This window comes from Rattus norvegicus, chromosome 11 (genome assembly GCF_021556685.1).
Source record: "Rattus norvegicus strain SHRSP/BbbUtx chromosome 11, alternate assembly SHRSP_T2T, whole genome shotgun sequence".
Taxonomy (NCBI): domain Eukaryota; kingdom Metazoa; phylum Chordata; class Mammalia; order Rodentia; family Muridae; genus Rattus; species Rattus norvegicus.
Window position 1 is genome coordinate 94,228,107 of NC_141544.1, and position 17,109 is coordinate 94,245,215.

General features: G+C 48.0%; 1 protein-coding gene across 7 annotated transcripts; it reads left to right on the forward strand.

Annotated features, from left to right (window-relative positions):
* Nucleotides 1–6,541: 6,541 nt before the first annotated feature.
* Cyp2ab1 (cytochrome P450, family 2, subfamily ab, polypeptide 1) lies at nucleotides 6,542–14,528 on the forward strand. Of its 7 annotated transcripts, XM_087576867.1 has the most exons (9): nucleotides 6,542–6,864; nucleotides 7,378–7,540; nucleotides 8,263–8,412; nucleotides 9,000–9,160; nucleotides 9,464–9,637; nucleotides 9,973–10,114; nucleotides 10,797–10,984; nucleotides 13,459–13,600; nucleotides 13,699–14,528. In XM_087576867.1, exons 1-9 carry the CDS (start codon nucleotides 6,694–6,696, stop codon nucleotides 13,902–13,904), a joined length of 1,497 nt encoding a protein of 498 aa, XP_087432993.1. In that variant the 5' UTR covers nucleotides 6,542–6,693; the 3' UTR covers nucleotides 13,905–14,528.
* Nucleotides 14,529–17,109: the final 2,581 nt, after the last annotated feature.

Here is a 17,109-nt window from a genome sequence, read left to right on the forward strand (position 1 = left end):
GCCTACTCTTCTGGGGCTGCATTAGAACCACACAAGCATGGTAAACTCTGGGGTCCTCCATGCCTACGTCTACGTCTACATCTACGTCTACGTCTATGTCTACGTCTACGTCTGTCTCTGTCTCTGTCTCTCTGTCTCTGTCTATGACCTCTTCACCTTTAGGTGCTCACCTTTGCCAGTGTTGGTTCACAGCCTCCCCTGCCCCATCAGGAGACAACCTTGAAAAGAGCCCTGAATTGGATACAGAAGACCTGGGTTTCCATTACAGCTTTCCTACCTCTAGCAAGTGACTTCACCTCACCAAGTGCAAACAGAAGTGAAACACACTTCCCAGTACTTCATGAAGTAGTTGAGAAATATGTGTGCTTTCTGTACATTGAGCCATCCCTGCATGCCTGGGATAAAGCCTCCTTGATCATGATGGATGATCGTTTTGATGTGCTCTTGGATTCAGTTTGCAAGAATCTTACTGAGTATTTTTGCATCGATATTCATAAGGGAATTTGGTCTGAAGTTCTCTTTCTTTGTTGGGTCTCTGTGTGGTTTAGGTATAAGAGTAATTGTGGCTTCATAGAAGGGATTGGGTAGTGTTTCTTCTGTTTCTATTTTGTGGAATTGTTTAGAGAGTATTGGTATTAGGTCTTCTATGAAGGTCTGATAGAATTCAACACTAAACCCATCTGGTCCTGTTTTGTTTTTGTTTGTTTGTTTGTTTTTTGTTTTTGTTTTTGTTTTTGTTTTTTGGTTGAGAGACTTTTAATGACTGCTTCTATTTCTTTAGGAGTTATGGGACTGTTTAGATGGTTTATCTGATCCTGATTAAATTTTGGTAACTGATATCTGTCTAGAAAATTATCCATTTATCCAGATTTTCCATGTTATCCACTATATAAACAAACTCAAAGGAAAAAAAACCATTTGATTATATCATTAGATGCTGAGAAAGCATTTGACAAAATTCAACACCCTTTCATGTTAAAAGTCTTGGAAAGATCAGGAATTCAAGGACCATACCTAAACATAGTAAAAGCAATATGCAGCAAACCAGTAGCCAATATCAAGCTAAATGGAGAGAAACTTGAAGCAATCCCATTAAAATCAGGGACTAGACAAGGCTGCCCACTCTCACTCTACCTATTCAATATAGTACTTGAAGTTCTAGCCAGAGCAATTAGACAATGGAAAGAGATCAAAGAGTTACAAATTGGAAAAGAAGTCAAAACATCACTATTTGCAGATGATTTGATAGTATATTTGTGACCCCGAAATTCCACCAGAGAACGCCTACACCTGATAAACAACTTGAGCAGAGTGGGTGGATATAAAATTAACTCAAACAAATCAGTGGCCTGCCTCTACTCAAAGGATAAACAGGCTGAGAAAGAAATTAGGGAAATGACACCCTTCACAATAGTCACAAATAATATAAAATACTTTGGGGTGACTCTAACAAAGCAAGTGAAAGATCTGTATGATAAGAACTTCAAGTCTCTGAAGAAAGAAATTTAAGATCTCACAAGATGGAAAGATCTCCCATGCTCCTGGATTGGCGGAATTGATACTGTAAAAATGGCCATCTTGCCAAAAGCAATCTGCAGATTCAATGAAATCCCTATCAAAATCCCAAGTCAATTCTTCATAGAGTTAGAGCAATTTGCAGATTCATTTGGAATAACAAAAACCCAGGATAGCGAAAACTATTCTCAACAATAAAAGAACTTCCAGGGGAATCACCAACCCTAACCTCAAGCAATAGTGATAAAAACTGTATGGTATTGGTACAAAGACAGGCAGGTAGATCAATGGAATAGAACTGAAGACCCAGAAATGAACCTACACACCTAAGGTCACTTGATCTTTGACAAAGGAGTTAAAACCATGCAGTGGAAAAAATACAACATTTTCAACAAACGATGTTGGCTCAATTGGAGGCCATCACGTAGAAGAATGCAAATCGATCCATTCTTATTTCCTTGTACAAAGATCAAGTCCAAGTGGATCAAGGACCTCCACATCAAACCAGATACACTCAAACTAATAGAAGAGAAAGTGGGCAAGAGCCTGGAACACATGGGCACTGGGGAAAATTTCCTGAACAGAACACCAATGCCTTATGCTCTAAGATCAAGAATCGACAAATGGGACCTCATAAAATTTCAAAGCTGGGCTGGAGAGATGGCTCAGCGGTTAAGAGCACCCGACTGCTCTTCCAGAGGTCCTGAGTTCAATTCCCAGCAACCACATGGTGGCTCACAACCATCTGTAAGGAGACCCGATGCCCTCTTCTGGTGTGTCTGAAGACAGCTACAGTGTACTTATATATAATAAATGAATAAATAAATCTTTAAAAAAAATTTCAAAGCTTCTGTAAGGCAAAGGACACTGTTAATAGGACAAAATGGTAACCAACCGATTGGGAAAAGATCTTTACTAATCCTACATCTGATAGAGGGCTAATATCCAATGTATGCAAAGAACTCAAGAAGTTAGGCTCCAGAGATCCAAATAACCCTCTTAAAAAATGGGTTACAGGGGTTGGGGATTTAGCTCAGTGGTAGAGCGCTTGCCTAGGAAGCGCAAGGCCCTGGGTTCGGTCCCCAGCTCCGAAAAAAAAGAACAAAAAAAAAAAACCAAAAAAAAATGGGTTACAGAGCTAAACAAAGAATTCTCAGCTGAGGAATATTGAATGGCTGAGAAGTTCCTGAAGAAATGTTCAACATCCTTGGTTATCATGGAAATACAAATCAAAACAACTCTGAGATTCCTCCTCACACCAGTCAGAATGGCTAAGATCAAAAACTCAGGTGACAGCAGATGCTGGTGAGGATGTGGAGAAAGAGGAACACTCCTCCATTGTTGGTGGGATTGCGAACTGGTACAACCATCCTGGAAATCAGTCTGGTAGTTCTTCAGACATAGTACTACCTGAGGACCCAGCTATACCACTCCAGGGCATATACCCAAAAGATGCTACAACATACAACAAAGACACATGCTCCACTATGTTCATAGCAGCCTTATTTATAGTAGCCAGAAGCTGGAAAGAACCCTGATGCCCTTCAACAGAGGAATGGATACAGACATGTGGTACATCTACACAATGGACTACTACTCAGCTATCAAAGACAATGACTTCATGAAACTCATAGGCAAATGGATTGAACTGGAAAATATCATCCTGAGTGCTGTAACCCAATCACAAAATAATACACATTGTATGCACTCACTGGTAAGTGGATATTAACCTAAAAGCTTGAATTACCCAAGATACAATTCACAAACCACATGAAGCTCAAGAAGAAGGAAGACCAAAGTGTGGGTGCTTCATTCCTTCTTAGAAGGGGGACAAAACTACTCACAGGAGAAAATATGGAGACAAAGTATGGAGTAGAGACTGAAAGGCCAATCAGAGACTGCCTCACATGGGGATGCATCCCATATACAGCCACCAAACCCAGACAATATTGTAGATGCCAAGAAGTGCATGCTGACAGGAGACTACTATAGCTGTCTCCTGAGAGGCTCTGCCAGAGTCTTACTAACATAGAGACGGATGCTAGCAGCCAACCATTGAACTGAGAACAGGATTCCCAGTGGAGGAGTTAGCGAAAGGACTGAAGTAGCTGAAGGGGTTTGCAATCCCATAAGGAGAACACATTATCAACCAACCAGACCTCCCCCACCCCACCCCAGAGCTCCCAGGGATGAACACAGGAATGGATTTATGGTTCATCCTCATATGCAGTAGAGGATGACCTTTTCGGGCATCCATGGGAGGAGAGGCTCTTGGCCTTGTCAAGGCTCGATGTCCTCAATGTCAGGGCGAGGAGGTGGGAGGGAGTCAAGGCTCGATGTCCCCAATGTCAGGGCGGGGAGGTGGGAGGGAGTCAAGGCTCGATGTCCCCAATGTCAGGGCGGGGAGGTGGGAGGGAGTAGGTGGGTGGGTAAGGAAGGGAGCACCCTTATACAAGTGGGGGTGGGGGAGCAGGTTTTTGGGGCCGAAACAGGAAATGGGATAACATTGAAAATGTAAATAAAAATGCAATTAAAAAATATGTGTGCATGCCTCAGAAAGGGCATATTGGTTTACCACAATTGTTAGAGTAATAATGGCATGGGGGGTGATCTGCTTTGTCCATTCTTGTTCCAGAATTTTAAAGAGAAAAGAGCCACATGGCCTGGGTTGCAGTGATAACAGACTTTAAGGAGTCCATCAAGGGCCTGGAACAAGTTGTTGGCAGCTAGACCGAGGTCATCCATATGCTACGTGGGAAGTCCCCTAAAAAGAGCCACATGGCCACTGCTTAGTCACTGAGGCTGAGAAGTAGAGACTTTTGTCCCTGGGGGCGTCCATGTTCCTGTCACCTTCTGTCTTTGAAATAGAGTGGCCCGGTGTGCTGGGAGTGTCTGTTTTGGAAACCGCATCCCGTCCTAAGCAGCCAGAATGCTGTAACGCTTGGAAAAGAGAGGGAAGAAACCTGTCAAAGGTTAACACACTTGGGAGGTTTGGACTGATGTGTTTCCCAGCAGGCAGAATGTTGTAATCCTCTGGCAAGGGAGGGAGGAAGTCTGTCAAAGGCCAGCACACCTTTCCCAGTAGGGCGATAGGTTCTCCGTCATAAAGAAAAATCTTTAAATGTTGTGTCTGTTGAGAAGGCTCTGGGGAACATGCCTGCTCCAGGTAGCTGGATCAGTGGTGCCCAGGCGGGACATGCAGGCACAGGACAGAGCCATTTTCTCTTTCACCTCTCTCTCTCTCTCTCTCTCTCTCTCCCTACCTCCTCTCTCTCCCTCCCTCCCTCCCTCCCTCCCTCCCTCTCCCTCCTTCTCTCTCTCTCTCTCTCTCTCTCTCTCTCTCTCGCTCTCGCTCTCTCCCTCCCTCCCTCCTTCTCCCTCCTTCTCTCTCTCTCTCTCTCTCTCTCTCTCTCTCTCTCTCTCTCTCTCTCTCTCTCTCCCCAGTCGTCACCTCAGCTGCTGCATGGACACCCTCACCTACACTAACGCCTCTGATGAAACTGTGATGTCCTCCATCAGTACCCCGCATGACACTTTTACAAAGCCGGCCATGGTAGCACTACATGTAATCCAGCACTCGGGAGGTACAGTTAAGTAGATCAGGAGTTCAAGGCCAGGTTCATCTATTTAGAGCTTAAGACCAGTTTAGGCTACTTACACTGTCTCAAAAAGAAAAAAAAATAGTAGTAAAAGCTGGACAGAGTGGACACTTGTAACTCCAGCACTTGGGCGGAGGAGGTCATCCACCACTGGGTAGCAAATTTGAGGGCCGTCTGAACTATTCCAGATCCCTTCTCAAAACAAAACCAACCCGGATTAGTCAGATCAGCTTCTCCCAGCCCCAGGTTAGTAAAGGCTCGTAACTGGTCACAGTGCCGAGAGCAAGTGACTGCTGAGTGCCCAGCCCCGAAGGAACATCTGTATCAGTGCCTTCCCACCCAGGGCTCAGGGAACATTGTAGAAGAGAGGGCAGAGAGGTTTTAAGAGCCAGGGTGCTGTGAAAGGCTGTCTCGTAGACATGCATGGTTCTTGCACCCATGAACTCCCCACAGCCGTGGTTACCTGCGCAAGGTCAAGCTACTCTAGCACAGAGGGGCCACGGGTTTATGAAGTCTCACCTCCTCTTGAGGAGCCATCGCTAGCTGCTGGCTGCTGGGGAAGGAGCACCAGTTTCATGTGTCTATGACCACTGACAGGTTGCCTGTGCCCCAGTGGCTGTCCCACATCCACACTTGTATGAGCACCACTAATTGGACATAGTAGTGTGATCAAAATAATTCTTTTAAAAGGACATGAAGTAGTTTGGTGCTGTGTTTGGGGTACCAGTAAGAATTAGAAGTTGAGAGTAGGGGTAGGTAGGCTTTAAAAAGTATGCATGTATGACATTCTGAAGGAAATATAAAATGACTAGAGTATAGTAAACCACAATGCAGACCAGACAGTTCAGCGAGCTTCGATGTGTGACTCGGTGCGGGAAGTATGTTTGTACTGTGGTGCTGTCACCGCTGTCCGCCTCCAGAACTCTTCTGTCTTCTCAGACAGAAGCCTGGGGTGGCAGTGGCTCCTGCTGTGGCTGGCCTTCTATCTGTGGATGCCCTACCCCGTCCATGCTCCAAACTGAGGCAAGGGGACCACGCAACTCTACTCCCAAGGCAGTTAAAACGTAAACAAAAGGCTCCAGACATGACTTCAGACAGAAGCGAGGGTCCAGGACAGGTGAAGAGGCCATGCTGAGTACAACATGGAGACCAGCAGGCTGGAGAGATTCAGAAGCTGCTGTGGGTCTGGGTGGAGAGGAGGCCCAGGAGCTCAGCTTCACTCCAGATCCCAGTGGGACAGTTTGTCCCAGAGGAGACGCTGCCATTAACCGGTGTTGCTTCTGTCCTTCTGGCTAACATATTCAGTCAACTTGGGCACAGGCTGAGAGGGGCCTCCTCAAGATGGAGCTGCATGGGCCAGCAGCGAGGCTGCCGTTCGTTTAGGAGGCTGTTGCAACTTGTCCCCTACTCGAGCCCCGAGGCCCTGCTGAGTGACGTGGCCCCTGTGTGAGCAGTGTGACCGAGTGGATTTACTCTGCTGGTTCGCCTCCCCTCAGAAAGCAGCCAGAGAGCATAAAAGGCAGAGTGGCCAGCAGTAAGGTGCCAGATTGTGACTGGGAGCAAAGGGAGGACAGCAGGGATGTTCTCTCTATTCGGTGGGATGGCTTTCCTGGCCGGCTCCTTCCTGCTCCTGAAGCTTGCCGCCTTGTGCTGGAGAAGGAGTCACCTCCCTCCCGGCCCATTCCCTTTCCCCCTCCTTGGGAATTTATGGCAACTAAACTTTCGGCTACACCCAAATATGCTGTTCCAGGTATGGAGGGGGCCTCAACCGTGATTCCCTAAAGGGATAGACAGAAGAACTCTATCCTCCCAGCCTAGGAACCTGGAAGTCGAAGCAACGGGGAGGTCCTGGTCTTGTCGCTTGCCAGCTTGGAAGCTTTGTGCCTCAGTTAGCACACCTGCCAAATGCAGGGCATACAGGGCTTGTGAAAGGGAGATAAAGACCGGGCAGGAAGTGGGGTGGAAGGATGGGGCTGTGGGGTGTTCAGGCAATGCACGAGAAGCCCATTCAAGAAAGTGTGGCTGTTTATATCACACACGACACTAGAACATACCCATGCCCAGGACGGATGGGGTGTGAATGCTCCTCCCTGATTTCCTCTAAATGCCCATGGACTCTGTGACCCTGGGCTGGATTCAAGGAGTTGGGAGGCACTCTGAAGATGTGCGCCAAAAGTTGAGTACCGGATGCAGGAAGGTAGGCAGTCACACCCAGAGGGCGATCATAGCAAAAGGGGCTATGGGCTGCCTGGTGTCTCCACAGCTGGCTCAGACTCATGGCAATGTGTTTACTGTGTGGCTGGGCTCTACACCCATTGTGGTGCTGAACGGCTTCCGGGCGGTGAAGGAAGCCCTGGTCTCCAACTCAGAACAGTTCTCGGGGAGGCCCCTCACCCCATTCTTCCGAGACCTATTTGGAGAAAAAGGTGAGTCTGCCCTTGCTATGAGGGAGGGAAGGTGGCCGGTTGTACATCAGTATACTCAAGAGGACAAGGATTGTTAAGAACTGGGAACAGGGGCTGGGGATTTAGCTCAGTGGTAGAGCGCTTACCTAGGAAGCGCAAAGCCCTGGGTTCGGTCCCCAGCTCAAAAAAAAAAAAAAAAAAAAAAAAAAAGAAAAAAGAACTGGGAACAGACAGGGCTGGACCAAGAAGATATTCTCAAACCCCTCCATGTGAGGCAGGGAGATGTTAAAAAAAAAAAAAAAAGACCAGAATAAAAGCCGGGATCAGCCCTTTCCTGGCTTCCTGGCCTTGAATGAGCCAGCTTCATATTCCAACTTCCAGTGTACTCATCTTTAGATGGGAAACTGCTCTCCCTTCCCTGGGTGTTGGAGAACACCTGAGAGGACCATGTCTGCGCCAGCTCAGAAAGGGCCTTGTCCTTCCTGCCCTCCTTTTAGACCCCTTTGTCTCTTTCCTCCTCTATCTCTGTGGGGAATTGCAGAATCAAACTGGAGCTTAAGGGCAGGCATATCTGAACCCACCCTAAGGACCCTAGATCTCCACCCCACAATGGCCCTCTTCTCCTGGTCAGAGCTGCAGTTCAGAGCGGGTGGGGACGGTCACGAGGAGTCTGCTCTCTGGGCCTGGTGGAGGTATCCAAGGGGTGGGGATGGGGCAGGTGCTCATTCTGTCCTTGGTCTCAGGTGTTATCTGCAGCAATGGGCTTACATGGCGACAACAGAGACGCTTCTGTCTGACGACTCTTCGAGAGCTGGGCCTTGGCAAGCAAGCGTTAGAGTTGCAGCTGCAGCACGAGGCAGCAGAGCTGGCTGAGGTGTTTCACCAGGAACAGGGTGAGAGGAAGTGGGCCAGGGCAAGCATGACCTATCCCTGTGTCCTCTACACTCGTGCACGTCTCTGCAGAGGAGTATAAACCTCTGTCTCTCTCTCTCTCTCTCTCTCTCTCTCTCTCTCTCACACACACACACACAGAGAGAGAGAGAGAGAGAGAGAGAGAGAGAGAGAGAGAGGTGTCACTGAAACCTAGTTAACAGTACCAGTGGTTTTGACTAGGAGTTTCCCCAGGGTGAGTGAATGCAGACCTAAAAACGCCTAAGTAAGTAGAAAGCCTACTTTATAGTTCTGGATGTGTTCTCAGTCAATACCTAGGGTCTTTTATATTTCTTGCCTTGTGCACAGGTTTCTTTCCCTCTGGACTTTCATAGGCTCCCCCAAGCCTTCCTTCCCTGTGGGGAACCAACACTCATCCTTTTAGACCTAAGCAGTCTTAAGTTCTCCCAATCCTAGGTGTATCTAGTTCTTCTCAGCAGCATCACCTGACAGGGGCTTGGATGAGGAATGGGAATGAATTGCGTAGGTGGGCGGTGGTGTCTGAGGCTTTCTGTGCCTCCTCATACTCGGCTCTCCCCTCTCCTCACAGGGAGAGCCTTTGATCCTCAGGTTCCTATCATTCGATCCACAACGAGAGTTATTGGGGCCCTGGTGTTTGGTCATCACTTCCTCTCCGAGGAGCCCATCTTCCTGGAACTAATTCGAGCCATCAACCTTGGCCTCGCCTTTGCCAGCACTACTTGGCGCCGGGTAATCGGCTCTTGGGGAGGCTGGCATGCAGGCTGTGGGACTGTTTGGACTTGATTCAGACAGGAGCCTCCACCGGGGTCTGGCTGGAATGGTAAAAAGTAGGCAGGAGGTGTGGCTGGGTCTGATTCTAAATTTCTTAGGCTCGCATTTTTGTCTACAGTTTTGGGCTCTCCACACAAAAGCAGCCCTGAGCTTCTGAAATCAGAGGCCCAGCCTATTTTGGAGTCCCCTGGTACAGTGCTCAGCTGTCTTGACTCAGGACTGGTGCAGGAGTAAGCCCTGAGTGGGCCATTCTCTCTACAGCTGTATGACATGTTTCCCTGGGCCCTCCGCTACCTCTCAGGACCCCACCAGAAGATATTTCAGTACCACGAGGCTGTGAGGGGCTTCATCCACCATGAAATCATCAGGCATAAGCTCAGGACACCTGAGGCCCCCAAGGATTTCATCAGCTGCTACCTGTCACAAATCACCAAGGTTAGTCTGGGGCACTCATTTCTAACCATGAGCCGTTTCCCATGTTTGCCTGATTCTGCAAACTTCTGGGCACCTTGAAACTTGGGCTAAGAAAGGGTCTTTCTAGGCCAGAGCTGGTTTCTCTGGTAGGCTGGAAAGAAGAGGGTATAGGTGCCGGGGGCTGTTGAAACCAATCCAGTCCCTGGACTGAGGCCCTCCCCTGGGGGCCTCACACCTAAGAAAGCTCTGATCCTACAAGTCTTGGGACAAATCAGACCGTAGGAAGACACCAGGTGTGTGCCACAAGAAACCTTTAGAGCCAGAGCTGTTCCTTCCCTCACCCTCACCCTCACCAGGCCATGGATGACCCTGTCTCCACATTCAGTGAGGAGAACCTTATCCAAGTGGTGATTGACCTATTTCTGGGAGGCACAGACACCACGGCCACCACTCTGCACTGGGCAATCATATACCTGGTCCATCACAGAGCCATCCAAGGTATGGGACCCTCAGTTAGTCCCTAGTCTGTTAGTCCCCAGGGGGCTCCAGGTACCGTGCACCCATCACTCTGTACTTTGAGCATGGAGGAAAACCTGTTCTTATCTCCGCGGCTCAGGAACCTGGCAGATTTGAGTTAGAAAGGAGGGATTTTAAGCTCCCAGCCTGTGACTCGCTACATGACCGTAGGAAATCATTCTTCCTCTCAGAACTGGCAGCTGGGAGGTGTGGTTCCACTCATTCAGTAATGACTCAGCACCTACTAAGTGCCAGGCCCTGGGATAACGATAAGAACACAGTTGTGAGGAACAAAAGTATCTGGAGTTCTCTAAGGGACAAAATGGCTACAACCAGCTCCAGTTCTGTGAGGCCCTAAGTACATTTTCTGTAGAGCCTTCGTTTTCTCATACATCAAACGAAGACGGTAGTCCCCAGGCTGTGAGACTCACGACGAGGTCTTTTCCCTTCTCATAACCTCTCCATATAGGAGTGAACCTTACAGAGAGGCAAATTCTCTCTCCTGTGAAACAGCTGGTGGTGGGGCGGGGGCATGACCTAGGTCTGGGAACTTTAGCAGCGGTCTCTAGGTAGGAAACGGAATAGCTGGTGCGGTGGGGCCGGGTGGTGTTGGGGAGGCTGGGCCATAGGCACCATCCCAAGACCCTCACTGAGCTGTCCGCAGAGAGAGTGCAGCAGGAACTGGATGAGGTGCTGGGTACTGCACAGGCCGTCTGCTATGAGGATCGAGAGCGACTGCCCTACACCCGTGCTGTCCTCCACGAGGTACAGCGCCTTAGCAGCGTTGTGGCCGTGGGCGCTGTACGTCAGTGTGTGACTCCCACCTGGATGCATGGTTACTATGTGCCTAAGGTAAGTAGCCTGGAATAGGCCCATGCCAGACCCAGCACCTGCAGAAAGCATTCCTGCCCAGCACAGGCACTTGCTCCAGATTCTGCCCACCTGGCAGCTGTCAGTCAGTCACCTGTGGTTATTGGTGGGCATGGTTATGACAGAATACGGCCCTTGATTGATAACCTTAAGGTTTCCTGTGTTTGAGAGGTGTTTTAAGAAACTTCTTTCCAGTATTTATTGTTGACACATATTTTATGAAGTTCTACCATGCGCAAGGCCCTAGGTTTAATCCCCAAAATACAAAAGTAAACCCGCAAATACAAGTCAGGCTACTAGTGCATCCCACAACGTGGGAAGTAGAGGCAGAAACATCAGGTCAAGGTCATTTTCAGCCACATAGTCAAGGTCAGGCTAGACTACAAGAGAACTTGTCTCAAAAACCAAAACTAGGGCTGGAGAGATGGCTCAGTGGCTAAGAGCACTTGCTCTTGCCCTGGTCTTCGCGGAAGGAAAGTCAAGGCAGCAGGCGTGGGAGAGTTGATACATTTTATCACGGCCAGGAGCAGAGAGTGGCATTAATGTATGTTAGCGCCCACTTTGCTTTCTGTGTTCTTACACAAGGCCTTATCTATTATGGGTAGGCCTTACCGCCTCAATTAACGTGATCAAAATAATACCCCACAGCCAAGCTCGAGGCCCATCTCTCTGGTGAGTCGACATTGATCGCACCATTTTAGCCACTGAGAGACAGTAATGGCAATGGACCTACCAGAATGGGTCCTCTTCAAGCTGTCTCGGCTCAGGTATTCTACATGCTGGTAAAATTCAAACTGCTGTTTCCTGAGGACAAGCTAGAATAGAGTCCCCAGGAGCCAGATGGTTCTGTAACCTGGGGGGAAAGGCATGCTTAGCTTTTATGAGTGAATATGGGGTGTTCTGAATCTGCTCCACGAACAAAGATCAGCCTGTGCTTCCCAAGATACCAGATGCCGTCTGGAATGGGATACATGAGCAACTATAGCCTCTTTGCAAATGTCTCTTTATCTGAAGGGGATTAGTAAGAATTGTTGAGCTGGCTCAGAGAAAGAATTCAGCTGTGGCGAAGGCTCACACTCAAAAGAACGAGAGCTGACGATTTGGTTGAGGTGTGGCTTAGTGGTAGAGCACATGTAAGCGAAGCCCTGGGCTTATCCCCAGCACCACAAAAAGGGCTGTCACAATGCACGCGGCTGTTAATCTCAGGCTAAGACCTGCACTGTAATGGGAAAGCATGCAGCTTACTCAGTCACGAGCAGAAATTCGTGCCTTCCCAACACCTCTGTGTAAAACCGCAGATCTTGGTGTCTTACCGTGCCAGCTGGCTGCAGCTTGGTCTGTGCCTTCAGCCCAGGTGGTGTAGCACCCACAACAGTGGCACAGAAGCCTTTGGGTCAGCTTCTGTTCCTGATCTTCAGTTTTGTTTTTTTTTTTTTTTTTTTCTATTCTTTTTTTTCGGAGCTGGGGATCGAACCCAGGGCCTTGCGCTTGCTAGGCAAGCGCTCTACCACTGACCCAAATCCCCAAACCCCGATCTTCAGTTTTTGCTTGGGATGCAGACTTCAAACTCTTCAGAAGTCTTTGTTTCGGTTCAGTTTTAAACTTAAAGCTCTCTTTCTTTGTCGAAACTGAGAACCTTGCACTCGGTCTCCTGGATGTGCCATGGGGTGGGATGTTTGCCTCAATTCTATTCCTTCCCATCCAGTAGGAATTCTGAATTCTGGACATCAGAATCCTGAGGATGAGTGTCCTAAGACTAGGACTGTAACTAATCCTTATTCCTCTTTGCTTGGTCCTTTTTATTACCCCCCTTCTCTCCCATCCACCTGTTCTCCCTCCTTCCTATGCCAGGACTGCTGGGTTAGACTCAGGCCTTGCATGATAGGCAAGTGCTAGACCACTGAGCTCTATTCCTAGCTGCTAACACTGTTTCTCTTCAGCCCTGGGTCCGCATGGAAAGGAGCATAGTTTATTTGGGCTGAAGCCTTTGTCCCTTCCTGGTCCTACTTGCTCAGTGTGACTTTCTTTTTAGTCACTCATTCACTTGTGAAACAAAGTGGACGCTGGGGTTAGAGCTGCAAGGTAGGTAAGGGTTAAGAGTAGGGGAACAGTTAGTGGGAAGGTGAGGACATAGGTCACGGTCTCCTCCTCCCACCACTAACTAGTCAAGTGTCCATCTCTGGCTCTACGTTTTCTGTCTTCCCAATGCTTGATCTTTCTTTCCCCCTTCTTATTCTCTCTATTCTTCCCTTCCCCCATTGTGGGCTGCCTTGAATCCAGAGGTAGAACTCAGCTCCTTAATGAGTGTGAGCGTGGAGGGAAGGCCGTTGAGGATCTCCCTGGGTTCTGGGCACTCCGCCACCCCCACCCATATACTGGAGTTGCTTTAGCCCCAGGCCAAGGCTGGGTACTGAGCAGTCTGAGCCTCCACAAGCTACATTAGCTCTTCTTTGCAGGGAACCATCATCTTGCCCAATCTGGCCTCGGTGCTGTGTGACCCCGAGTGCTGGGAGACCCCTCATCAGTTCAACCCTGGCCACTTCCTAGACAAAGATGGAGACTTTGGGACCAATGAAGCCTTCCTGCCCTTCTCTGCAGGTATCAGGAACAGTGCTGGGTCCTGGAATGGTATACGTGGGAAGATTATTGGGACAGACAGAGTCCTGTTTTCCTTTGACCTTTCTCTCTGCTTCCAGGGCATCGTGTGTGTCCTGGGGAACAGCTTGCCCGAATGGAGCTCTTCCTGATGTTTGCCACCCTCCTCAGGACCTTTCGGTTTCAACTACCAGAAGGGAGCCAGGGCCTCAGGCTGGAATATGTCTTTGGTGGTACACTGCAGCCTCAGCCCCAGAAGATTTGTGCCGTGCCTCGTCTGAGCAGCCTCAGCCCTAGGGAGCCCTAGGCCTGCCCTGCAGTCCCCCAACACACGAGGTTTCCACGTGTCAGCCCCTCAGTATCAGCAGCCAGGAAGAAGTAGATCTTCCTAGCCCAGCTGCCCACAGTTCTCACACTAGCTCTGATGGTAATCCCAGAAAATGCAACCGTACCTGACTGGGTTCTGGCAGTTTCTTTCTTAGAGCAGGATAATTATGCTTTGGCAGAGGAGGATTTTGAAACATTTGGTAAAGTCTGACTCGGTTCACATGGTTCATTTGGGGGGGAAATCAAATGTCACAATGTAGTAGCCAAGTAAGTTTAAAGGGAAATGCTTTCCCATAATACTATAAACAGTAGTGCATGCAAATGCTGGGGACTGATAACTGGTGGGCAGCGGTGGGGGTGAGGGCGGGAGTACGTGCACACCATTTTCTGTCTCCTCCCCGCCCTCCTCAGACCAGAGGGAAGAAGTCCCTAAATCTGTTGTCCCCACACACATTTCCATCAAGGACCCTGGCTCTACTTTCCCTATAACAGCTGCGATGCTTTGAAATAGTGTCTTCAAACAGATCTTACTAAAAAGAGAATTACTTGTATTAAGTGGAAATTAAAATAAAAACGAGAGGCCGCCACGTACCCGTCCACCGAAGTGAGAAGTTTCTCTGGCTGAGGAGGAGGACTGTGCCAGTCTGTGGCTATCGACGAGACATTTAGAAGGCGTTTTGATAGCGTGTCTGTTTAGGAAAATGGCAGAAGTAGGTTCCTATTAGGCCCTTGCAGCCGTGGCATTACACCATGTTTGTGGTACAAGGCATGAAGTTCCTCCAGGGGAGTAGGCCGAAAATCTGAAAGTCAATGGCTTTCTTCATACACTTCCTGTCATGATGGGCCCAGAGGGTAGGTCAACATTCCTTATCGGCACTCATCCTGGGTAACCCCCTTCCCCTCCAGTGGCCTGCATTGCATTTTCTGGTATGATGAAAGCTGGCCTGCAGGAAGGAAGGAAGCCCTCAGGTTACTTCCAGCTTGATTTCTCTGTCCTGCAACCAAAATCTGTCCTCAACACAGAATCTTATCATAAGGTTAGGACAGGAAGCCCAGAACAATGCAATAGGCTATATTGCAGTTTGGGGGGGTGGGGCAGGGCTCCCAGCCAATAACTCAAAAGATGTAAACACACATAGGGCTGAGATGTTCATTTAATGCCTTATGTCTTTTGAGGGGGGGGGGTACCTGTGTTCAAGCTCCTTTTTAAATTATATTTTTAAATTAGCTTCCAAAATAGTGGGTTTCTATAAGGTTTTTGCCCCTGCTATTTTGTGGTAGTTTTTGTTTGTTTCAGTCTTATTATGTAGACCTAGGCTAGCTTCAATGTCTCAGAGATCTGTTTGCCTCTCTCCCAAGCATTGGGATTATCATGCCTGGTTTGGTGTGTGTGTGTGTGTTCAGGGACCTGAAGAGGGTATGGATCATTTGGAGATGGAATTTCAGGCAGTTGTGAGTTACCCAACATGAGTGCTGGGAATTGAACTGGGGTCCCCTGGAAATGAAGTTAGTATTCTTAACCCATGAGCTATTTCTCCAGCTTTCATTAAAAACAAAACATAACAAAACAAAACAAAAACCAAAAAGACAAAAACAACAAAAAACCCTTACTTAAAAAAAAAAAAAAAAGCCTTTACTCCCAGCACTTGGGACAAAGATGCAGGTGGATCTCTGTGAGGTCAAGGCCAGTCTTCTCTACAGAGTGAGTTCCAGGATAGCCTGGGCTACACAGTAAAGCCCTGTCTCAAAAACAAACAAACAACCCCCCCAACCTAAAAGAAAAAATGAAATACAGATAGCACTTCATGAATGGGAAGAGAATAGAAAGCAAGTGGCTGGACTAGGTTGATACTGAAAAAACAGAGGGAAAGTAAATAGGAGGGTCACAGTAGGGACAAGGTGGGTGGCAAAGTCATGGCAAAAGGTAGAATGAAGGGAGATAAAGGAATGCAACCAAATAGCCTAAAACAAGACAAGCTCTGCAGACTGCACAGACTATGAATCGGGCCAGCCTGTGATGTCTGGCAAACCCATGAGGAAAATCAAAACAGAAAGAAGGGGTTAGGGAATGAGGGAGAGGAGCTACAAGATGGAGCCGGTCAGAGTTGGCTTGCTAAAATGACCTAGGGTAGTAATAAAGGAGTAGAACATGAGAAGGGGTGGAGATATACAGGATGCACACAGGCTGCCCCACACTGGTTCTGGTCTCAGTTAGCTCAGCCATCCATCTTTATGTTGGCTCATTTGGTCTAGGCTGACTTTGGGAACGTGTACAATAAGACACAATTGTATATTTGAATCTGTGAATGAAAAGTAGAGCCACACAAAGCTGGTATCTCTTAGCAACTGAACTCCTCTGCATCCCATATCTGGAAACCACAAACAATGACTGGGGTCCCTTAAGCATCTTCACGGGTGCTGCCAACCACAGTTCTGCAGTGTGTTCTGACTTGTTTTGAATCAGGGTCTTTCCCCAAGCTTCACATTCTGTATAGACCATTATTCATTCTTGAAGTCTGGAAACACCCAGCCCAGACTTTAGCACCAGTACCAGAAGACTTTCTGAGGGACCCCAACCCCACTCCATCATCTTTTCCCCTCTTGAAATGAGCTGACAGAATAGTCCCGAAGGAACTTCTGATAGACTCCAATCTAATAATATAAACCAAGGGCCATAAAGTAGCTGAGGGAGTTAAAAAGTCTCTTTTACTATAAATCAGGTTTCCTGTGAGTTCTATAAAACTGCAGATTTATAGCTAGGAGAGCAAACATGCCATGCTTAGGCATTAAACACGATTTGCTACCACTGTAACATTCTTACTTGAAACATCCCTATAGAAAGGGAACATTGTTCTCAAAGCAAATCTTTTTTTTTTTTAAGATTTATTCATTTATTATATATAAGTACACTGCAGCTGTCTTCAGACACACCAGAAGAGGGCATCGGATCCCATTACAGATGGTTGTGAGCCACCATGTGGTTGCTGGGAATTGAACTTAGGACTTCTGGAAGAGCAGTCGGGGCTCTTAACCGCTGAGGCATCTCTCCAGTCCCCTCAAAGCAAATCTTAATTGTGTTAATTGGATACTTGACTCTCAGTTGGCTAGAGATCAACCAGACTCCGGTGTAGGCAACCCTTCCCTTGCTTCTTTAACTTTCTCGTGTGTGGTCTTTCTATCCTGAT

Bases quoted from the DNA above. Each gene is read 5' to 3' on its own strand.
- Cyp2ab1 (XM_087576867.1), top strand. From the start codon at position 6,694: ATGTTCTCTCTATTCGGTGGGATGGCTTTCCTGGCCGGCTCCTTCCTG. The intron at 6,865-7,377 runs GTATGGAGGGGG...GTGTCTCCACAG, and splicing joins ACCCAAATATGCTGTTCCAG to CTGGCTCAGACTCATGGCAA. The intron at 8,413-8,999 runs GTGAGAGGAAGT...CTCTCCTCACAG, and splicing joins GGTGTTTCACCAGGAACAGG to GGAGAGCCTTTGATCCTCAG.